A 24,570-nucleotide genomic window follows, 5' to 3' on the forward strand; every position below is an offset into this window, starting at 1 on the left:
AATAATTTGGCCCTTAGTGTAAATCCAAGATTGCTAAATAAACTTCGTAGCAAAATCGTGTGACGTATTTCCGGGAAAATCATCAAACAAGCAGAAAATCGTGAGCCTAATTTCGGGCGAGAACGATCGCGTTTGAAGGGCTATAATCCTTCGTGAATAGCGAGCACTACCACGATGCTCAGTTAAGTATTATTCGCTTCCACGATTACCGGCAAGATGTAAGACAAAACAAGAGAAAATTACAGGAACGAAGATTGAGGAAAAAGACTTGGAACTGAACAATCCGGCAATCAGCGCACTTGCGAATTGCGTGAGCCGCCTAAAGGCGTGGAAGGCTCTCAAAAAGGAAAGGGCGCGCTCCTTTGCTCTGGATACATGAGAGCCAAAACGAATGCCTCTATACGCAGGCACGCTTTGGTTGCCCCTATAAAGGAGTTTCTCCGTAAGCGTTGGTAGGTGTCCCTTTATAAGTGCGCGTGCGCCCTTCTTGCAATTGTCGTCGAAAGAGTCCTAGACCGTGCGTGTACATATATATAGGCACGCACGCAGTTTTCCCAGCTCAAACTCGCACAACGACCGCCGCCTGGCTTTCTCTTCTCGTACAACTAGTGCACGACAGTGCACGACGCCCGCAGGGGCTTCCAGTGCAGGGCGTGGACGAGGGCGAATAAGACTGCGAACGCGCGCAGCCTCGGTTCGAACAAAGCGAGCACGAAGCACGCACGCGGCGTGGCCTATGGCCGAGCACACGCGAAGGGTAGCCAGCCAGTCACTGCAGACAGCGGCGGCTGTCGACGGCAAGGTGGACGCGAGAAGCTGTCTTCGCGTGGCGAAGAGGCCAGCTGCTCGCGTGCTGGGCGCCGATCACGAAGACGGCGCGCCGGGCGGTGGCCACCTTGCCCAAGGAGCGGCACCACGTGAAGTGACGGCCAGCCCGCACGCCACCTGGGTCCGGCTCAGAGCGTGAGGTTTCCTTTTTCGTTATAGTTCCGGCACGGCCCGGCGAGCGAGTGCGAACAGCTGGCTAGTCTTGGAAGTGATACGCATTTGTTCGACAATAATAATTAAAAAAAGTCACAGTGCAAGCCCACGTGAGGGGCAGAAAAGTTTTTTTTTTTGTGTGGGGTGGGGGAGAGGTGGAGGGGGTATTATTATAATCGACTGAGAAAAAAACAAGAAAAATATGTGAGTTGTAAAAGCTTCGCTTAAAAATATCACAGCTACGCGCGTCATTGATAACCACAGCGATCAGATCATAGCGTGAAACGTGAGGAGCTATAAAAATAATACGAGCGAAAAAGGACGGTGCACAAGCACTATTCGCCGCTTGTTCTTTAAATGCGGTCACACACCTACACGCAGAAAAAGTATCTGGTCCCCCCAAAAAAGGACAATGTTCTACAGTGCCAGGGTTTTCTTGACCGTAGAGTTCAACGACTCCAACTTTTCAACGTAATAAGTTTAACATTTCTGCGAACCTGAGTGCCATTTGCCCAGAAGCATGGTGGCAGCGTAGCTATAGAACGTGCCGGTACTAAAGGTGTTCACAACTCATTCGCGCATACGAACCCTTGAAGAGGCTTTCTTTCTTTTTTTTTCTCACTACTCCATGACACACAGGCCACTCCGGAAATGAGCTTCCCGAGCCATCGTCCGCTCCTCCTGATGACGTAGTCATCACTCCTGCTCGGTGTACCTATGCTGTAGTCTGGGAAACGGCTTCATTTGAACTCGACGCTCATTCGCTGTCGCTTTCGTTCGTTGTTGCACTCTTGTAAGTTTCTAGATTGAATTTGAGAAAGAAAGCGAACGCGGGAAAACAGCGGTACTTCAATCTGGGCAGAACATCTGCCGCGAAGTGGTTTTCTCACGGCTACGGAGCTCCGAGCACGAACGAGATTGCTCGTGCTGCTGTGTCCTTTTTACGTGGGGGTGCCAACCAGCGTAATCGCACGCCAGGCAGTTGCGCATAGTAAGAGAGCAAGCGCGTAATGATTGAGGAAGAAAGAGTAGTCTTCTTTTTGTTAGCAACACGACGATGTCGGGAAGAGTACAGTGCAGAGATGAGGGTTTAAGATAGGATTAGGAAGGATTAGAGTGGGACAGGTGGAACGGCTGAGCTCACTACCAGTAGAAGAGAGAAGGTGTAGTTGGTGGGAGAGGATACCTCCAAGGGTCACGGTCGTGACCTTTGAAGGGATTATACGCATAGTTGTGTGACGTTAACGAGGTGCGTGCTCCGATAGTGGAGTACACTGATCAGCGTTCACCGCACAGATTCTGAATGTTGAAACGGCTTTTTATAACAACCCCGTGCAAGCTGCTTTGTATTTGTGCACAAGACGCACTATTTCACGAATCGACTGAGCGGCCTGAGCAAAGTAGCAGGGAGAATACCTATAACTATAGCGCACATGCTCAGATAACAGATCTGAAGAAGCAGTTCGCGGACAGAAAGGAAAGCGGTGTAATGCGCACTGCGAGTGAAACATGTAACGACGCCGTCGCAGGTCTACATTCCGGATGGTAAATATGTTGTATTAAATTAACTTATTGTTGCAGAAACATTACAATAATTACTCTGACTGAAGATGACTTGCAAGAAACCGCGAACAGCGCGCGGGCTGTCCAACGATAAGTTAGAATTTTGGGCCCGTGTGGTTCATCGAACCACTTGATTTGATAAATGACGGTGTTTAATGTTCCATCTATGCTGATGGTATTTGGCCGATGACATTCTAGGAAGCCGTAAATGATTTTGGCCCACCAGAAGTTTTTTTATATTTAACGCGAGCTCAAAGCTCTGCGTGCGAGCGGACTTTTTTCTGCTTGTATCCAAGAGCGGTGGCTGTCGCCAAAAATCCAAGCCACGTCCTCACCTGCTGAATGGAATGTCGGACTTCTAAACTACAGCGGCGTGTTGCGGCCGTCAGCCGGAGTCTACCTCACGGAGGCTTACAGTCGCCGCTTGGTAGGTTTATGGTGTTTCACTTCCTAAAGCGACTAAGGTTACGAGAAACGCCGTGGTGGCGGGCTTCGGACAACTTCGACCACTTAGAGTTCTTTAATGTGCACTGGCATCGCACAGTACACGAGCCTCTAGCATGTCGCCTCCATCGATAGGCCACCTCCGCGGCCGGGATCGAACCCGCGACTTTCGGGTGTTCACCCGAGCGTTGTAGTAAAACTGATAGTTCGACGAATTGGTTCATATCCGTTCATATCACAGAAGACAAGGACAAAGTGTCCACCACTGTGTCCTTGTTTAGGGCGCGCGCTGAAATTTCGCGATGAGCGCTGTAACCAAATAGCCGCCGCGGCGGCTCATATATAGAGTAGTTACCACTGCAGCTCTATGTTGATGAGTCGATTTGTGAACTGCGTTAGGAAAGTCGGGGTAAAGGAGGCCCTTTTCATCGATCATATAGAGAAAGAAAAGAGGAAAGAACACGCAGAACGCATACGTGCGAAATGTGATCCACACAGCCTCCTGCAGCAATGAGGGACAAGTAAAATGGAGGTTGCGGCTATTCTCTTCAACGTGTCAATACACCCGTCAATGACGGTCTCCCATTGTGCTGGCAACTCGAGGTACAGATACAGCACCGCCTACATTGGCCCCTTGGAAATCCCCTTTCCATTTCGTTTCAATAACGTATTTCCCACGGGCAGTGCGCGTTTCCCTCCCAGATCGCTGTCAATCGGGGCGTGAGCCAAGGCCGTGACGAATCCGCGCTTTGTTCCCACGCCGTTGTTGTCGCGCTTCTCACGTGATTGTTCTTTGACGTTTCCTTGACGTGCCCATGGTTCAGAGAGTATTAGTGCAACTGGTGACAACGGGTGTCTGTACTACACTATGGGTATCTGGCTTGTACAAAAAGAATCATTAAAGCATCCCTCGGCCTTTCTCTGTAGTAAAGAAAATAGTGCGAGCAGCTGTCGCTCAGGGTGGCCAGTACAGTGCTCCAATATAGCTGTAGTGGACGTTCGAGGCGGAGAACGATCGAGGGAAAGCTGGTGTTGATGGTACGGTGCTATGACCTTGAGCCGCTTCGTCATCGCTGATTGTTTTAAATGCGAAGCATTTCTTAGCGAACCTCTGGCACTTTGAGCGTTTCTATCTACGTATCTATCTATCTATCTAGCCGCCTACGTCTGGGTGCTCTCATGATCGCCTCCTTAACTTGGTGTAGACCAAAATTTGCAAGGGAGGGTAAGAGGATTTGACGAATATGACTGCCGGGTCATGACATGAATAACGCGAAAATCCTGTCGCGTACGTCGTCAAACCCTTTCCTCCAGACACGTGTGGCTCATACCCGTTTACAACGGGCCGTGATGTACGGGTATGCGCCACAGGTGATTGACAGTTTATATCTACCCAGGAACGGCGAGAACAGAGATTGGTAGCTTAAATGCGAGAGCGTCAAGAAAAACCGACATCGGCAGCATTGACCCGACTAATGGAAAGAATTAAAATTAGGATCCCAGCAGGAATCGAACCCAAGCCTTCTGCGTGGCAATCAGATATTCTACCACAGAGCCACGCCAGGTATATAAACTGGTTTAGAAAAACAGCCTCTGCAGGCCTAATGTTATCGCGACGTCAATTGTGGTTATGGTGCTGGCTATATAATTTTGTAAAAAAGCAATAAACACTACATGATACTCCTACGATACAGGCGTCATATGAGATTAACATCTGTGGTTCCAGTGTTAGCTCCGCTTTTATAGCAGTTTAATAAACACTACATTTGTATTCCTATGATTTCGCAAGTTATATCGAAGCATTGCTCGACACCGGAGGAATACATTAACGAACGTTACGTATGATATTCACATCATCGCACCGTAAAGTGCACTTAGTCCGCCAGAACGACGCAGTGTCCTCTTCATTTCTTACGAGGCTGGGTGATGGCCTCATGCTGACCGATGATGGTGCCAGATTGATTCCCGGCCTCTTTGTAGACTAGGCTACATAGGCCACATGCGCCCAGGTTATTCTACGAATACAAGCGCCATCCACTGATGTTGGTCTACGTAGCACTATTCACGCCTAGCAGCCTCGACGGCCTATATGTCACCAACGCGACGGGTGACTTCAGGTTCCGACATTTCGCCGTCTCTATCGACAAACGATTTATCGACGAAATGACCGAGGCATCCACGATTTCCAACAGCTGTAGTATACTTCATACTTCGCTACACATGGATCCCTCATCACCGCGATCACGACCGGATCCAATAACAAGTCATGACCAGCAGCTGGTGCTCACTGACCACGGTGATGATGACCTTGTTCAAGAACTGTCAAAAACCTCTTCCACGCATGCACACGGGTTCGTGAAACGTGCGTGCGTTCTCCATCATAAGAGACAAATATAAGCACTACGTATCAGCAAACCGCTTCTGGTGTTGGTAATATCCACGTTGCCGTTGGCAGCGTTGGCATCTGCCGAAATTTTTTCTATCTATCTATCTATCTATCTATCTATCTATCTATCTATCTATCTATCTATCTATCTATCTATCTATCTATCTATCTATCTATCTATCTATCTATCTATCTATCTATCTATCTATCTATCTATCTATCTATCTATCTATCTATCTATCTATCTATCTATCTATCTATCTATCATCTCTTATTCATTAACTTTAATTATAGAGCAGTTGATACAATACATGTGTAGCCAGCTTCTTTTCTGATATTAGAATTTCGTCCTTAATAGGTAGTCTTAGAAGAAACAACAAAACTCGGATACAAAAAAAAAGCCTTCGTAACATCACTTCTAGTGCGCGCACACAAAAGATGCATATGTCCACACAATATACCAATGTATTTTTTTCTCGTTCCTTCATTTTTTTTCCCACGTGCTAAGACTACTGAAGCCACATGGTTCCCTTAGCATGCATGGTTCTGCAACAGCGGAACCTATGTAATAGCACACTTCGCCACGCTGTCTTCACTCATCGCTCAGTCAAAAACAGCGAGATCCATAGAACGCAGTACAAACGTGACCACAGCTAGTGCCTCTCGTATCGTGCGCAACGTTCACACACCCTGATCCAGTATTGGCATAGAGGAGGAATGACACGGACTCGACCAGCACGCGGATGCCTGCGGTTGGTTGTGGCGAAGTCATTCGCATGCCTTTCAAGAGAGACGATGTTGAGCTAGGGAAAAGACGCTGTACTCCTGGAGCCTTATAGAAGGCAGCATGGCTCAGCGTTTATTTTTGACGACTCACTCAAAGGCGTGCGCTTAGTTCACTTACTCTCGCTCAGCCTCGAACTGTGGGAAGAGGAGAGGGGTTGTGCAGTGGCTGTTTCTTGGAAGACGACCTGCAGGAGCCCGGGGTGGTGGATAGGGATGTGTACGTCTTTGCGTGCTGCGAGAGGTTTGAGGTCGTAGGCGATTTGCCGCCGAAAAACAATCAGCGATGGCGAAGCGGCTCAAGGTCATAGCACCGTACCATTATCGCCAGCTTTCCCTCGATCTTTCCCCGCCCCGAACGGTCGTCGGTGGCGCCGTCCCTGTAGTGGATTGACATCTGGTGTATCCTCTACACGACAAGTTGAGATGCGCTTCTCGCTGGAGTCGAGTAACTTCCATTTACTTGCACTGATAGCTTCTTTCACGGACAACTTGTAGTGAGAACCAATAAGATTTTGGCAGTAGAACATTTTGCGGGATAGTACACCCAGGCTTGCGAAGAGCTCCACAGCTGATTACATTCACAATGTCGCCTATAGGACACGAGGGCATAGATTAAGAAACGTGAGCGAGAGCGGCTTCACGAGGTCCGGTCCACAGGTTCTTGGAGGATACCACCACCAAGACACCAAGTCAAGCGATTGCGCCTCACCTATAAACTACTACACGTACACGACAAACAACAACGCCTGCCCATCTTGCCGTGACACTAAATCTTAACTTGTTTTGTATATGTCGTTCTACTGCGGATGCTGCGATGGCTGAGCTTCTATGACTGGGAAAAATGTAAAGCCACCTCGAGTGTGGCACAGTATGCCAAGCGAAGCACAGTGGGGCAGCCCCTCCGCGGTTCTGCAGGAACGTGGTCTGTAATTGGCACCCGAAGCGGGGCAAAGATTAGGGCCCGCCACTGCTGACCTACCTCGCCGCCTTCCCGCCGATTCTTGGTGGTCTCTCCGCCCAGTCGCTTTCACCAGGCCACGTGGATTAGGCTCAGTGTGCTCGGAGAGCCACATTCTTCCGAGCAGGGTAGGCCAAACCAAACGTCCAAAAATGAGGGATGCCGAGGCAGGGCACGTGAGCTGAAGGGGTCGCAGCCGTTGCAACTACACGGGTGGTCCGGACGCGGCGACGGAGACCCACTCCGCACGGTACGTCGTGCGTACGCGGGTATGCCCGCATACGGACAACACGGATCCATGCTCAGGACTCACACGTCGAAAGGCGCCGTGGCAAAAGAAGCCATCTACGAAAGCGAAAGCGCCGAAGAAAAGCGGTGGTCATTATACTGCGGTGTAAGTACCGCACGCCGACAAAGCGAAGAATGCAAGATACGCGGCAGTGTATACGCACGCGCTTATGCCGCTTAAAAAGTGGGGCGTGTCCTCTTGGGGTGAAAGGCCACGCTGAGCGTTTGCGATCGGGTCCATGAGTGGCGGCGTTGAAATTATGGAACTGAAGTTTTATTGGAGCCTAAGAACATTTGAAGAGCAGAAATTACATATTTTATTTTTTTTCTAACATTACGTACAGTCACTCGATGCCTGGGGACTACTTTTATTTAGTACAATCTTGGTGGGTAAGCTTAAGTTAAGTAATGTACATGTGATATGCTCGAGGAACCATTGCATCTTGTGTTGCTGGATAGCGTCTTACCGGGAAAGTCATTCTTTCCTTCAGCTGTTGCTTTTACGCTACTATTCTAAGTTGTTGAAGCTAAGAATGTCAGCGGGAAAACTGCAGCGGTAAAATAGCAGATCTGCTTTTTCTGACATGATCTGTGAACCAAAGAGTCCGACAGATGAAGATGACGTGTTTGTGAGGCTGACGGCTAGATTCCCAACACTTTCGTACAAGTCCTGTAAGTGAGAGCTTTGACAGTGTCACAAAATTTCTTTTCACTGCAACGTTTGTTAACTTACGATAATGTAAATTTTTGTCCTGCTCACTAGTCAGTAAAGGTTCAAGTGATATGGTTCATACGCAGTCGAAAACTCCACTTTTGCTGACGTTTTGCTTCTCGTTGACCTCAAGGCATGCATTCTTTCTTTCTCTTTCTCTTTTACATACATAAAAGGTTCAAGTAATATGGTTCATACGCAGTCGAAAACTCCACTTTTGCTGACGTTTTGCTTCTCGTTGACCTCAAGGCATGCATTCTTTCTTTCTCTTTCTCTTTTACATACATAAAAGGTTCAAGTAATATGGTTCATACGCAGTCGAAAACTCCACTTTTGCTGACGTTTTGCTTCTCGTTGACCTCAAGGCATGCATTCTTTCTTTCTCTTTCTCTTTTACATACATACACACATACATACATGCGCACGCCCGCACGCGCGCGCGCACACACACGCACGCACACACGCACGCACACACACACACGCACAAACACACACACACACACGCACACGCGCACACACACACACACACACACACGCACGCACACACACACACACACACACACACACACACACACACACACACACACACACATACACACACACACACACACACGTTTTTCAATCTATCGTGTTTGCGACGGCATAAACAAGCAATAACGCGTTCCTGCTAACTTGTGTAGTCTGAGCAGTAAAGCAAAGTGATAGCGGCAACACAAATGTTGTCGCAGTTGTTTCTGTTGCAATTCGATGTAGTCAGTACACGGACGCGGATCTAAATTCTCACAGAAGAGCCAGCATATACATGCACCACCCCACAGGCCCCGCTACGCCAATCGCCATCTCAAGTCCTTCGAGAGACTCGCGTCGTTTCTAAAGGCCGTTGGCCCCGGAATGCGTGTACTCGTCCTCCTGGGAGGGGTGGTGAGGCAAGCTTCACCATACGCCAAGGTTGTCGAGCATATCTTATTTCCTTTCTTATTTCCCTATCCCCTGGCGTGCTGAGCTCTGAATCCCGAACGTGAAACACGGTTACTGCGTGTGTGTAAACTCGTGCACACGTGCCAGAGACGGAAAGTTCCACGCGTGCCTCTCGGACACATCGGGCGCATTGTTTTCCACCGAGGCGAGCACCGTTTCCCGTTTCACGGGGGGGACCCAATCTTTCCTCTCTTCTTTATTTCTTTTCTGCGCGAGGCCCCCCCTTTTGTCTTTTGCGTCACCGCCAGGCGCATCATCGTCCTCCTCGAAGAGCGGTCGACCCAGACAATCACGACGACGACATTCACATTAGGTCACTCAACTGCAGGCGAGAGTCACTTTGCTGGCAACGGCCGCAATAGGAGCCACGTGCTTTCTTCGTCGTGACACATTGACGTCGATAGATCAGAACGCACCGCGCAATGAAAACTCTCGCGGTTTGTGTAATGGTTTGTGTAAACAACTATGGGCAGTGTCCTAAATAGATTGAAAGGAAGGTTCACGAGACTTAGATGTATGGGAGAACGCATAGGCGTGTGCACAGTAGTGACAGGGGAGGGGGGGGGGGGCTCTCAACCCCCTCACCGCCCCCTTATTTCCTCGTGTCAGCAGATTATAAGGTCCTCAGCGGGAGGATCTTGGAAATAGTAGGGGCGCTATGGTGAAGCTTATCCCTTCCCCCCCCCCTTCCCCCCCCCTCAATTGTAGAACCCTGGACTCGCCTATATAAGATCGCAATAAATGTGCAAGCATGGCATGTCTGTCTATGCCTGCCTAAAAGAATAAAAGCGCCTGCAACGTGCTTCAAAATCGAACGTGCACAAAGTCACGGGATTGCCTTTAGTGCTTGTTTCCACGTATGACAGTTGCGAACAAAAACTGTGGACACGATAGATGCCACGAAGAAGAAACAATCGTTCACAAATCATCGTATGGTATGCAGAAAATTATCAAATGGCACAGCCTGTACGAGCGCAAGTTGAACCAATGAATTCGTATGATTGCAGGTTGCATGGCTGTGCATACTTTTCTCGGGTACCACGGCTTTTATAGTAATTTGGTCTCGACATCATATACATACTTTGTCTTTGCACTTCCTCATTTGTGGAAGTAAGTCAGTATTTTTTTTAACACCTATAGCGCACAAAAAACCAACATGCCCAAGCTCACGTTCTTTCAAGTAAATACGTAGTTGATAAACAAGCGGTTCTTATGCCACATGTATTCCCGTCTCTGTCCTTAACCTTTTCGACAGAATAACACATTCTCTTTCACTCCCCTTGATGGCAGTGTCCCGATATATTGCTCTTAGCACGCGAGCGCACGGAACGCGTAGACGGTTAACATAATTAAATACCCGGCCGCACAATGACAATCAATTTACGCCGGCGCAGAAAGAGGGAACAAAACAAGAGACGGTGGGAATCACACGAACAGAAACGAGGCGGTAGCGAAAGATGGCCACTTTCGTCGAGGAAACGTCCCACGGTGCACCCGCTACCGTGGAGGCGTCGACCTTCGCATCGCGCTGAAGAGCGCATACGCGCATTTCGCGGTCGCAGCGGCCGTTTCCTCGCGCAGAGACCGGGCCATATCCGCAGGCATTTTTCGCCGCGTGCTCGCATAAAGGCTGTTAACGGCGCGCCTCTGTCCAAGTGGTGCCTCCTTTTGTTTCGTCTTTTATTGCCGCCACGCGACGCGGAACACTGGGTCCGTGACACGAAATCTATTTCTGACGTAGCTCCAGCTTCTGCCAATGCCGCCGGGCTGGGCAGTTTTTGGCGCGTTTCTCGCTACTCTCCCTTCAACGCCCTTCCCCTTTTTCACTTCCTTGCATGCGTATTCGATTTTTAAACTGGAGCGTGCTGCAAAAAAAAAAAGCCGCCCCTCGTGCATTCGAAAACGGCGTTTCAGAGAACGTGATTCAGGCTGTACGCTAACTCCGCTGTCGTGACACATAAACTGCCACGAATACACCGACCAATCGTGTCTGACTCACTGCACGGCAGTTTCAGCCTGCCACCGTAGGCACGTACTTACAATGCGTGTTCTGAACCTTAATTAAAGGGCGTGGCGCTTGAGGCCGTTTCTATCTCTCTCTCTTTCTTCTTCTTTTAGAAGAGAGAGAGGGCGGTATGAAGCCATCCCGGAGACTAGCCAATACAGGTGGCTCAATACAGCCGCCGGTTTCTCTTCCCCGTTCTGAAATCAAATTAGCGCGTTCGTGTTTTAGTAGAGCTGCGGTGGGAACAAAAGCGAAGAGTCTCAGTGATTATAGTAGTTTCTGCAGTGCTCACTGCTCATCCATACTCATTAGTGCTAGCCTCTCTTGTTAAACTCAACCTAGTTACCTTCATTGCTATACAGATCCGTGTCCCATTGTTAGAGAGCCAGAACGACGTCTGTTCAGCGAAGGAATATATCTTATCTCGCTGATAACAATTGCGTAGTGTGCATAATCGTGCGAAAGACGGCTACCAAGTGAGACTCACGTTCCTTGATAGAAGCCGGAAAGTTTAATGATCTGTGGTATTTTAGACGCAAGTGTCTAAGATAGATGCCTGATACGTTGCAAATAACTATAAGCGAATTAAGGCAAGAACATTTTAGGTGTCTCACCGAGCACATCTTCTTTCTAGCTACCTACGGATGAAATCTCTTGAAGCTGATTTCCTGACAATGTAACTATTAAAGCTGCGTTAACAGTTACGATCCTGTTACTTTACAAATGCGTAGTTTGCTAATCGCTGGTCTTGCAAAATCTTTTATGCTGCGATTACTTTGTGTAATCTACTGCGTGTCTATGATATTTTTGGAGCATTATTGGCGTTGTCTGTTGCGTCAAAATGCTTCCAGAATAATATTCATGCACAATAGTTACCACGTTTATTCGTAGTTTCTTTTCATTTTTTTTTGTTAGCTGTATCGAGTTGCTCTGTCGGGCCTCCACTTTAATAACCAGAACATGCCTTGTTGTTACGACCCTGCTCTATGCCTCTACGGCTCATGCCTATGGGCACAGAGTTCGTGCAATGTGCCCACATTGTGCAAGTAAATAAATTGATATCACAGCTAGGATATCAATAGCGTGTGTCTGAAAAGTACGAAGCCTCAAAACTTCGCATTCCACACTGAATCACGCGAATGGAACGCTCACCGGTAAATATATGCAAAGTGGGAAGACGCACCCCTCGCTTCTCGTCCCTTTCCATGCAGCTGTATAAACATACGCTACTACTAGCTGGAATAGCAGCTTAGGAATGTGAAACCGGCGTTAACGATAGCGTCACCTATTCCCATCTTTATTTTGAGCCGATCCGATCATAGTATTTATGTTTTCATCCACTTTGACGTGCTAAACTTGCTCCACGGCCGAAAACCCGCGGTGCTACCGTTCTTAAGCGCTTCTCTAAGGGTGTCAGGGTGGCACGAGCACATCGCGTTACGCCCTGGTGCGCTGGGAGGTTATACTCAGTTTATGGATGAGATGAACGGTTATCCAGGGTGCTCCATCACTTCTGAAATGGAGCCAGTGAAGCGGAGAAAGATCAGTGCGGAGGTGGTGGTGCCGTCATAATCTCCGAGGCACTTATGCTTGCATGCGCCGCATGGGCGCGCACTAAACTCAGGGTGTTACAAATGATGAAAGCCGATTCGATTACATGCCGTTCGATAGAACGAAGACCTTGTTTTGTTCCGCCTGGACCGCCGCGGTAGTACAGTGGTTACGGTGTTCGGCTGCTGACCCGAAATACGCAGGCTTGATCCTTGGCGCGGCGGCCGCATTTCGATAGAGGCGAAATTCTTGAGGCCCGTGTGCTTAGATTTAAGTGCATGTTAAAGAACCCCAGGTGGTCTAATTTTCCGGAGCTCGCCACTACGGAGTGCCTCATAATCATATCGTGGCTTTGACACGTAATACCACAGAAATTATTAATTATTGTTATGTTCGACCGCGTACGGTTGCAGAACAGACGCCCCTATGATCGTTCGCTGAACTCGCAAGATTTTTCGTTCGTAGGCACTGCCTGCCATTGGGCGGACGTAATCGCCAATAATATGCACGACACCGTGATTGGTCAGAAAATTCTCTTGCAAAAAAGTTTAAGTGAACAAACGTCTTCGTTAACACGGGTCAAATCACGTAAAACAGTCTGGGCCCGTATTCCCAAAAACAACCCACACTCGAATTCTTTGACAGAGAAAATTTGAGCCAATCGTCGGGCTGGACAAATTGTCAGCAAAAGCGGCAAGCCAACGGCGAACATATCTCGACAGCGAGAACCTTCGTGCATTCGGCCTCAGAAGAAGAAAATAAAGCAACATTCGCATTAAGAAACCTAACAAGAGGCCGCACGCGCTTAACGGTCCAATGGGTTTGATGAGTGACTCAAATATTAGCGCCGCTGGGCCGCCGTCTTCAATGGGGATGGATTTTCAGGGCGTCACGTCGTATACATGTGCTTCGAATACGGATAGGATCGTTGTGCCGGTTCTGGTGCAAGCCCTCAGTGAGCCACGAGCGTTGCCAATGAGCCTAACATGATTTACTACATAATTTGAGACTGTCAGGCGCCCAGCGCGAGGTTGGAGCAGGGACAGTTCCTTCGGCGTAAATTGTAGGGCACGGTGTTCCAGTTCATTTGACTGATGTCGCTGAATCAAATACGTGCGTTTGTCAGCCACTGAGAACGAACCTCCGATGTATAGTGCTTCACCGCATATGCTCTTCGATACTAAAGTCTCCGAAACAAGCTTTCGCAGGTTACAAAATAACATCAAAAACCTTCTCTGAGCATGTGTGAAAAGCATGCGACGATGCGGTTTCATCAATGTACGCCGGAGGAATCGGATACCAGTACTGAATGTCGGATTGGACAGCAAGGCTTGTGAAAGTAAGCCGAAATTAATTGCTGGTGGCGTAAACGAAGGGCGACATATTTTTTCGCGGAATTTCTTTTTCGGTACAGCTTTTTGCACTCTTACAGTGATGTAAAGTCGCTTTATTCACTATCACTTCGATAAAAACAAAAACTAAGTAGCTTGAGAACTCTGGCAGAAAACGAGGGACAGAATCAAAGAAACTATTTTTTCCATAAGTGCACTATTCCATAAGTGCACTATCTATAAGTGCACTATGTCGCCATTGATAATGACATGTCCTGGATCAGGACTGCCTCAAATATTTTCTTCCAAACGCTTTTAGTGTACGCGCTTTCTTGCGAATATGAACCAAGATTTCTCTTTAATTTTCTATAGCAACATTCAGCCGCAACATAGATCAGGCGGAGAACTCACTCAAGATGTGCTATTATGACCGACTTTTATTTTTTTGAGCGTCATTAATAAAATGACAATAATAAGGTCACACAAGAACTTCAGGTCACGCGTGGCGGAACTTTATGAAAAGCATGTGTTATACAATGCTTCGTTTGCCTCATTAAAATGCACGAGCCCATGTTCACCGTACCTTGCTTCAATGCGTAATGAGGACCACGTGCACTGTGTCAGTAGGCGGCTCTGACGTCGTCGCGCAAATGTGAAAGCCGGCAACGCCCATATACATTAGCTGGATGGCAGCGCATGAGTACATGCACACACGAGGAAACAGAACGGGAAAAGGTGATTGGAGATACAAGCTGTTCGCAACAAGCAACAGTGAGCATCCATTGCCTGTCGGTGCTTAATTACCGCGCGGTCGATTCATTACCTGCGAAGGCCATTCGAACGTGCTGCGGGCTCACCTGTGCACACTCGTTCACCGTGTTTACAGAGGCTCGCTGGGTCCTCGAGATCATACATCATTTTGCTGTTCGCTTAAAGACGGAAAACAATCGGGCCTGACAGCGATAGGTCCGTGGGAACCATGCGCACGTTGCTGCTCGGTCGCTAAAACGCCATAGCATCAAGGATGGGAAAGCACTCGGTTGACACTGGATGGCTGATTTTGTGCCCGTTTCAACGGCACTCTATTATAGTATCCGGTGACTTCTCAGAACACGACCATCTATTTAAGGAATACAAAAAATGCAAAGGAAGGAGCGCCAGCGAAAAAGAAGGAGCGCCTGCGGCTTCTGCCCACAGTGTATAACTATCATTAACTATATTCAACTTATGGAAGCGCTGACATCAAAAATGAGGAAGACAAGGTTGAACCCTTGGGCACGCGCATGCTCTAGCTGCGCTCGCGCTCCCCTTCGCCACGACAGCCAGTCAGTCGGACCCTGCTTTTCAAGTAGTAAAGATCTTTTTCTTGTCACAGCGCCTGTGCTCTCTCCGAAGGCTCAATCGGACCACTGGCTCGAAGCCCCGCCTTGAGCCCACATTTGGCCCTGAGCCCATAAGTTATAATTAAAGTTTGCGTCAGAACACTTCGAACTGAGTTAAATAACTTCTCAAAGAACGCAAACCGGAACGAGAATGCACTTGACAGGACGCCGAATGTCTGCCCAGCTGTCGCTACCATCTGCGCAGTGCACCGGAGCTTAACGTGCTTTATCAACCGGCTAACCTTTCCAAGATATCACAATGCGGCGTTCACTTTCAAAACGCCGAAACACGGTTATCACGCAAGAGAGCCGCGCTTCTCGCGCTGTCACCATTATGCTGGTCTATACGGTTAACGAGCCAACAAAGGAGCGTAACCGCATGCAGCGGCGACCAGTGACCTGTTTCACGGGCGAAACAACGTTTTCGTCAGAAACCACGCGACACGCATTCCATTGCTGCCAGCCTCTGGGACACACGCTTCTGTGGGAGGAGCTAGACTCAACTGACAAAAAAAAAAAAAAAAGAAAAGAACGATCGAACGCGAAGCGAGCAGTGCACGGACGAACGAAAACAATCGGGACAAACGCTACACGAAGCAGTTCGAGCGCGAATCGCCAAAGCCTCGCCCCGAACGCTGGAAGCTGCGCGAATAATGTACTCTTGCGTGTACGCGTCCGTTGCCAATACATTGTTCAAACCTCGTTCACATTTCTCGGCGCAGCGCTAACGGGAGCGAATGAAAACGGGGCGAGAGACGGATACTCGCTGACACACGGGCGACACTAGGCCGCTCGAGTCGTTGGCGGCCGTAAGTTCTTGCCGGTAAACGGTAACGAAGCGTGCCCCGTGAATTCGACATAACGAATGGACAAGACATCCCACACCATGGCGGTGCAGTCACGTGACACAGAGGCACAGTTTTCTTGGGTCCACTTCTTCTCTCTCTTCGAGTTCACCGAGCCGCCGTAGCGGTCAATTTGTCGGAGCACCCGCAGACCTCGCCCAACTGAGGGGCGCCGCCGCCGGCCGCGCGTACGACGCATACTTTCGCTTTTGTTGCGCATGCGGGGCACGCGATACCGACAAGCGAGCCAACGCGTACAGATCGCTCTTCTTGCCTCGTAGACGCCGCACTTAATGCGGGTTTCCTCGGCTTCGCGCTGCAGGGCAGCGCCTCGGCGCGGTCAGTTGCTCTCCATTGTCGCTGGCGCAAGCACGCAACTTCGTGGAAGAGAGAAAAAGCCGGTCGTTATGGCTGTCCAGCACGAGCGTGCGGGCAGCAGCGAGCGCGGGACGGCCCTCGCGCTGAATCGCGACAGCCGTTCGCGTCTGCAGATCCAGGTTGCGATTGGAGATACGAGGGGCGAAAATGGGGGGATGAAGTGAGTCAGTCGGACTCGCAGCTGAGAGACGCTATACGGACGCCCAAGAAACGAGAGTCGCTTCGCCTCCTTCGCGCCTTCTTCGCTTTCTCGGCGGAAGCGGTCGTTGAGGATTGACACGATCGCGGTGTTGTTTGGCACCTGTCATAGAGCGAGCAAATTCATTGTACATACCCGCTCCTCAAAGGCCTGCCACAGCCGACTCGCAGAAGAGCTCTGCTCAATAATAAAAACAATTTACTGTTCGTCTATACCCGCCCGATATCTGATTTTCCAAGGCCCACGGACTGAGCGGACGGGATCACTTATTCATTTTTTTATGATGTAGAATAATGGGAATGGGACATTGAAGGTATGTAATTTCTCAGCCCTCAAAAGCAAATAATTCGAAACAGAGCAACGTAAGGCGGTGCATTGCTGATCGAGCCAAGAACCATGTGGTTTCGTAAAGGAGAATGCGCATAACAGCATAACACGCAACAGCATTCAGGAAATTAGGTGTCACGCAAGTGAGCGACTTGCACCCTCCCGTATCACTGCCTCGGATTACTGTAATTCAACGCGCACTGGCCTGATTTGTGCAGCAAGAGGCACCTGCGGAATAACTGTCAGGAGATCGCTCTCTCTGAAACCCCTGATTGCGTAGTAAAACAAGATCAGTGCAATAGGCTCCGTGCGAATTTAATTTACGAAAAGACGGAATGACGGGCGAGTTATGTTGGAAGCTGACAGCAAGCATGTATAAGAAACTTGTGTGCTTGTATACGTGACATAAAGCACGCTGTATTTGCTTTCTCCGCAAAAAATAATATGGAATGATGTCGCCTATCACGCAGCTGTCTGAAAATGAGCGTGCGAGCAAACATTTGCGATGTTTGGGTTTGACGAAGTAACATATCAAAGAATGAAAGCGTGGGTATCGAATACGTGCCGCGGCTGAAAGGCGGCAATTAGTTGCCAAAAGCTTTTTTTTTTCTCGCATTTGCTTTCGTGGGCTGGGTGTGGGGGGTGAGGGGCCATGGTACTGGCGACGGCATTGGAGCCAAGGCTCAAGGTCATCACGCACTTCACCGCACCTTCCATATTTCGAACTGACTCATACTGTTGGTACAAAGACAAGCAGCTCCACCTCGAGAAAACGAGTGCTATTTAGTATTTTTTACCCATGCCCTCAGACCCTGTTTTCTTGCTTTTTTCTTATCTCTGTGAAATAATATAACAAAGTCTGACACATACGGGAATTCTGGCTGTACTTGTAAGACTTCGTCCACAATGTAACTCAACATTTTTAATTTCGTGTGCAAATTTACCCCCCTTCAGTTTTTAGGTACAGCTTGCAAACATGGTCATATATCTTAAATTTAATGTCTTCCACCAGCACAGAAACTTGGAGGCAGAAGCTCGAACGTTTGCAAGTGATCTGCGGGGAAATTCGTAAAGTGTTTCGTTTTCTTTTTCTTAAGAACTTCATAGTGTTGGTCGGTGGTCTTCGCTAATAGTATGTTCCCCGTCCCTATTGAACTGTATTCGGTCCTGCTGAACGCGACGGGGTCGCGCACCCGTCTCAGTCCCAGTAGGGACAGTCAATACGGGACTTGAGATGTAAGTTCATAAAACCTTTCATTGAAAGGGATCTTTGGGGTTTGCAAGCAAACCTTCGCCATTAATGCATGCGACATCAGGGCTTCTATTTAACAAAACGTCTAGCGCTAAAATTGTTCGCATGAGAAAATTGAACCAGCAGTGATGAATTCTGCCTTGAAAACAATTTCGGCTTAAGCACATTTTGTGTTAATACAAAACGATGAAGTGGGGAAGCTGTTTAATTGCTCGTTGTTTCAATTTGTTACGTGTTGATGCAGCGTAAACTGTTTCAGCGTAGATGTTGATTCCTGTGGTTTTGCGGGGACCTCTGTGTTGCACCGAACTAAACCCAGCCCCATACAGTATAGGTCTTGATTGACACCCATAAATTCCGACATGGGAAGCAGACGAAAGGCGTTCGAGTGCAAAGTGTGGGAAGCGCCCGTTTAAACACTTTCCAAGTGTCTTCGGTGCAGTGGTCGGGAAACACCCTGGAACTCGCGGGGCCACATCGAGTGTTTCCCAGCGGTTACAGGCAATCAAGAAAGTGGCCCTGCCATTGTGCTGGCTCTTCTTCCCAGTAGATGACGACTGCACCGCAAACGAGAATTGCCTTCGAATGGATGAGAAATCGAGGTGACCTCTAGGTAACAGCACACTGTATTAGTAGTCTACCGTTACGCAAAATTATATGGGTACCAGACATCGGTGTACCAGTGGCATTAACTATAGATGACAACGCGTTTAATTTTTTCATGCTTCCTGTAGGCGCTCCAGGCGCAATTTTGATGTGATACAGCTCTTAGAGCTACAATATACCAGCCGCTCGGGATGTTCGACACGTCTCAAAGAAAGCGCGCGCACACTACAAGACAAAGAACTTGCGCATCGAAAAAGCTCTGTGAAATCCGGATGTTTGCAGGCTCGTGTAGACATTTATCGACGTAAGTGCCTTGTTCCTGCTGTGTCTTCAATTCTGAATGCGTTCTGTAACATAGCATCTTGGTTTTGTTGCTGGAAAGAGGGGTGCCTCAAAAACGACACCTCAGGGGTCGAATCTACGAAACAGTTGGCCATTGGCCGCCTTCTTCGCTAATATCATGTCCAGCGTCAGGTTTGGCGACAATACTTTTCCTTGGTGATAGAGGAAGAGCGCTTCCACAATTTTTTTTCTTTTTTTTGCTTAAGAACTAAGTCTAGCCAGTTTGTTTCCTGGACATATTCACGATGCAATTGAGAAAATTTTTTAATTGAGCTGCAATTTCTTGCGGTCCGGACACGTTTAGTAGGCAGCGAAAAAGCAGATCCCTTTTTTGCTTTTTAACTAGGCGTAATAGGATAACGTATTTTCAAAGATTTTCTTTCAGCATGGGATATGGTTCTCCCTTTATACATAGATGTGTTTTCTTTTTTTTTATATAGCACTTTGTTCGGTTCATCTACTTCTTCAACCTTACTTCTGCAGCTTTAGAGACCATTCCGCACCAAAGCAGCCATCTTTCTGTCCAGTTGAGCGCGTCCACTATTGTCAGCTTCATAAACTACTTACTCTTTCGCTGCCTTTCGCCTTCTCTTACCATTTAATTAGCTGCGCTATACAATCACTTGATTAGACTGTCTCACTTGTAGAAGCGATGCCATGCGCTTTACATCAACGAAATGATAAAACTATACAATGCTGCCGAAAAAAAAAAACATGTAATACATGTAAGTATTGCTCTTTTTTTTTCTCTCTCGAACTACAGCACAGGGCCAGCTCCGCTTGGTGGATCGTATCTCGGACTATGGTCCACGGAAGCTTGGACTGTGACCCCCCGCCCTCAGTACGACATGGAACTCATCTACTGTCGTACACATAATTTAACGGTGGTTCTACTAAAATGGTGATTAGGGTCAATCTCGATGCAGGTATTGCGAGCTGCTGCTTGAAAACAGGTACAGTCTGAAATATCTAGAGAAGCGATTGGTGGTCTGCTAGGCTCGTAATTTCGCAGAGGGATCTATCGCTTAAGACGCGCGCTTGACGAGCCCTTGCGTCCTTGCTACAGGCGTCGTTTGCGTCCTTTGACGTCACACTTGGGCGAAGTCAAAATAGTCCGCACTCTCACCTTGACTCGACGTAGTGGTGGTCTGCGGCGTCAGGCATTCGGCGAACGCCAGCAGATGTAGGGCTGTGTGCACGGTAAGCCACCCGACACCGGGAAAGCGGAACTCCGGCTTCCGCCATTTTGTTCGCGGACCGGAAGTCGCCGCCGCCGCCGCCATGACGCCGCTCCACTTCCACGCACCTGTGGAGAGAGAGAAAGTGAAAGCTATGAGAATGATGCGCTGGGGTCCCATTTGCACCATTATCGCACGCCGGCAACGACCACGTTTTCATTGTGATCCCTTCGCGCGCTCTCGTGGTGGCCCACGCGTATCGTGCGTCGCAATACATGCAGGACCTTCATGAAATATACGACGGCAGTAATGGCCCCCTTCTCGCAGCATTTCGGTATTCTACACACTCAACCGCGCGTTCTTTTATTTCTTACCCCGTCAGTGCATTTTGTCGAGAATTGCGTGCAAAACAGTTGCAAAGCGCGTTATTATATCGCGCTTGCAAGTCAGCAGAAACGCTAAGGGCTGTGCATAGAACACTTTTATTAACGTTGTTTACTGCGTCGCGCAACTCGCGTGAATGCATGCAACTAAGAGCAAGAGCCGACAGAGTAGTACATGCATGCTTTCTTCAACCTCTCGAGTCGCGAAAGGTGGCGCAGAGATTTCGCCTCAAGAAAGAAACCTATTTGGCGTTGGTTGTTTCGAATTAAGCCTGATTGCTTGACTGAGAAATAACCCCGAGACCCCTACGAATCAACAGGGCTTTCGGTGTCTTTTGCTTAATAACAGTGAGGACTTTGGTTTCTAGCGTTATGTCGCGTATCGTGTTTGCCGTAAAGACGTCATTTTTGGCCGAATAATGACTGAGCGTCCTTAGCAACCTCTTCAGTGGCAATGTCAATAAGACTTATTTTCGTTACTTATACTTCTAATTTTCCTCACCTGAAAGACATGCCAAGTTATTTACTGAAATCTGAAGAAAATGTGTGCATTGCCGTAGCATTCGTGTGAGATCTTTAACATATACTCTAATTTTTGGCCCACTCCATTAGCATACGGAATATTAACCGAACAATGCGGAATTATCCACTTCAAATCTCCAGAATATTAGGAAGTGTCTCCACCCCTGCTTTCGCATTTTCTGATTAAAGTTAATGTAGACAATGAAAGTCCTTTTGTTGTGACTCCACTGAAAAGTACATATATACAGGGCTATCGAAACCACAAATCAGGGGACCTAATGCTTTGCTCTTCCATTCCTCTGTTGCTACGTTCGGGATATTTCTGCGATACAAGGACTGTGTAAGAAAATCAGGTTACTCACGTCCTACGTCGCCATACTCGAACAAACGAAGAGAGGCGATCGAAATGACAAGCGTTTCTTTCTTTCATTCAACTCATCAGATCGATACTGCATCGCTTAAGAGTGTGCGCGTGCTCCACGACAATGCGAAAGCGCTGCGAACATATCGAAGCGTGAACAAAAGTGTAGTAGATATCGCTCAAAGAAAAGTTCGAAAGAAAGGCAAAATTGGAAATCTTCCGGGAGGAAGCTAATTTACGAGCACTGTATGCAGTCTCACGAACGGCGAAGTTCTCCTGCTATAACGCCATTCCACGCAAGCAGGAAAGGCTTTATTACCCTACCCAATCACCCCTACCCAATCACATCATTCAGTGGTGAACGTGCTTGTTTGCGTACGTGCGTTCGTATATATGTGCGTGCGAACTGCGGGCGCCCGATCGCGAGCGGGGGGGAGTCAGTGCAAAGGCGCAATTGGAAGCACGTTCACACGGGGCGTTTCTCGCCTCGGCTATTGCCGGCTATGCACATCAGAGAGTTGCTACTGCCATCGCCGCCACTAATCCGTGTTCACGCGCTGCAGTCGTGACTGCGACCGGGCAGACAGCTCGCTCGCCGTAGCATTTATTGGAGCTTATACTCACGAGTCCATTGTGAGCACGCGTGCTATTGTATTTGTCGTAGTCGGGTGTGGTTGCACGCACGCAGAGATGCTTTCCGAAACGACCTATCGAATCGAGCCTATGGCAACCTATAGGGTATACACTCTCGCATGCGCGGATTGGCAATCCCGTGTGATGCAGAGAGGAACAATAATTTAACTCGCAATCGGCGAGGAGAGTGCGCCCTTGTTTCTGAAAGGCGCTACCAACAAGAGCGAAGCTTCTGTGTATGCACGCGTTCCTTCGGAACATAACACGACCACCCAGTTCCAGCCGTGGTAGGAACGGACGGCGCTGCTCGGGGTGGCATTTCGTGATTATAATGAGGAAAACGAGCAAAGCGGCGTGGAGGGCATTCTCAGGAAAGATGCGTGGTTGCGATACGGGCGCGCGCACTCATCACGAGCGCGCGGACGAGCGGCAATCGGTCGCTCGGGAGGCGGGCTAATTTTTCGTCGACTCTGGGGGAAACAAAAATCTCAGGCTCGGTTTCGGAGGCCCTTGCGGTGCGAACGTTGCGGATGCATCGTGTACGGGCGCCCGAGGCGAAGAGTCGACCGATATTCAAGCTTTTCCTGTTGTGTTCGTCTCGCGATAATTGTTAGCGCTGCGTTTGCAAAGATGGAGCCTTCGGGAAACCATGTTCGTGCGTATGACTTGCCCACGTGCGTGTAAAATTGTGGCGTATTCGAGGAATAATAACACAAAAAAATGCAAGAACAAAAACAAACGGCGAACTCTATCACAGGCTGGGCTGGGCGCTCGTCCTCCATTCAACCCATTCCGAGTCGTACTTCGAATATACAGAGCTACTCAGATATCGCAAATGGCGAAAATTGCAAAGACAAGCGAAAAAAGAAACGCAGTCAAAATTAGGAGGAATTATCGTGAAGCGAGGCGTCGTTCTAGTACGCGACAGAGGCGCTTGTCCAGAGTGGGACATGTAGGGGCGAGAAGATCATTTTGTGAAGATAGAGAAGGCTTCGTTATGAGGGACGGACAAGGCATACACAAAGGCAGAGAGAGCGCATGCCGCACTTATTTATTCGAACACGAATCCGAACTGACCATGTCGCGTGGCAAGCACCCTGCTGTCCATCTATTACCGCGATAGCGTTAAAGCTCGTTTGGTAGAAATTCCGGTGTCGGCGTCGGTGTCGGTGTTCTCTGTAGACGTCGTTGGTTGTGAGCGAAAAATCAAGAAAGGTGCACATAAAAGGAATAATAGAAATTTTAGGTCCGACTGCGAATCGAACCCAGGCCTCCTGCTTGGCGAGCAGGGGTTCTACCACAGAACACGCCATTGCTTAAGTCTGCTTCGGAAAAAAAAAACCCTACACTCTAAGGCAAAATTACCCGAACGAGGAGTAAAGGAGCCCAATAGGCGCGCGCGATGAACGGTTAGACCGTCGTGGAGCAAGCGGAGAGGGATGCGTGCGGTGTGCAAATCAGTTAGTCTGCAAAGGGATGAACGGCGCGGGAGATGCAGGCCGTGTGCAAACGGTTGTCAAGGGAACTACCCGTCCTCCTCGCTCGGGTCAGTCTTCCAACTTGTGTTCGAGCTGGCGTGTTGCTCGTTGTGTCGCGCTCGGAGTTCGCCGATCTCGGAACTACGGCTCGGTGCCTTTGATACACACGTATGCGTAGATGAGTGTGTCGTGTTGCTTTTACGTTTCGCCACACCCACGAAGTCTGGAGCTGCTCTCGATACGTCGCGACGCCGTGCTGTATATATCCGGCGTAGTCACGGCACTGCGTCGCCACCGGCTAGGAATGGCGGCCGAGAAGACAGTAGGCCTATCGGATCCATGACTTCAATCTGACTCGGGGCACAAATCGGCGCTGGATTCTTTCACAAGTAAGTGATCGCTCTTTATTCTGCCGTACCTATCGCGTGCGCGAAACTGATCGCGATTATCGGTAACGGGACTCGATCGTGTTGTATATCGCGCGCACGAAATGTACCGCGAAGGCCGGCTTGGGCGTGAGCTCGCCTGTGCTTTGTGACCGCCTGGATATTGGCCGCCATTGTCGTCGCCTGCCCAGATGTTCGCTCACGGATGATTCGCTGTGGTGATGAGCTGCGAGCTCGTGATATTAGCAATATTAGGCAGAGGCCTCGCCGCTGTTTTGCGACTCGTCCAAAACGCTGTGCGTTAGCAACGAGCTC

General features: G+C 48.8%; 1 protein-coding gene across 3 annotated transcripts in view; it reads right to left on the minus strand.

Annotated features, from left to right (window-relative positions):
• The window catches only part of LOC119386681 (protein dachsous-like), a 273,978-nt gene that overhangs the window by 167,706 nt on the left and 81,702 nt on the right, over positions 1 to 24,570 (minus strand). For all 3 annotated transcript variants that reach the window (XM_049413214.1, XM_049413215.1, XM_037653972.2), the window contains exon 2: positions 20,441 to 20,620. In XM_049413214.1, the coding sequence (XP_049269171.1) occupies positions 20,441 to 20,620 (180 nt within the window). The remainder of the gene's footprint in view (positions 1 to 20,440; positions 20,621 to 24,570) is intronic.

The sequence above is a fragment of the Rhipicephalus sanguineus genome, chromosome 3, assembly GCF_013339695.2.
Source record: "Rhipicephalus sanguineus isolate Rsan-2018 chromosome 3, BIME_Rsan_1.4, whole genome shotgun sequence".
Lineage (NCBI taxonomy): Eukaryota > Metazoa > Arthropoda > Arachnida > Ixodida > Ixodidae > Rhipicephalus > Rhipicephalus sanguineus.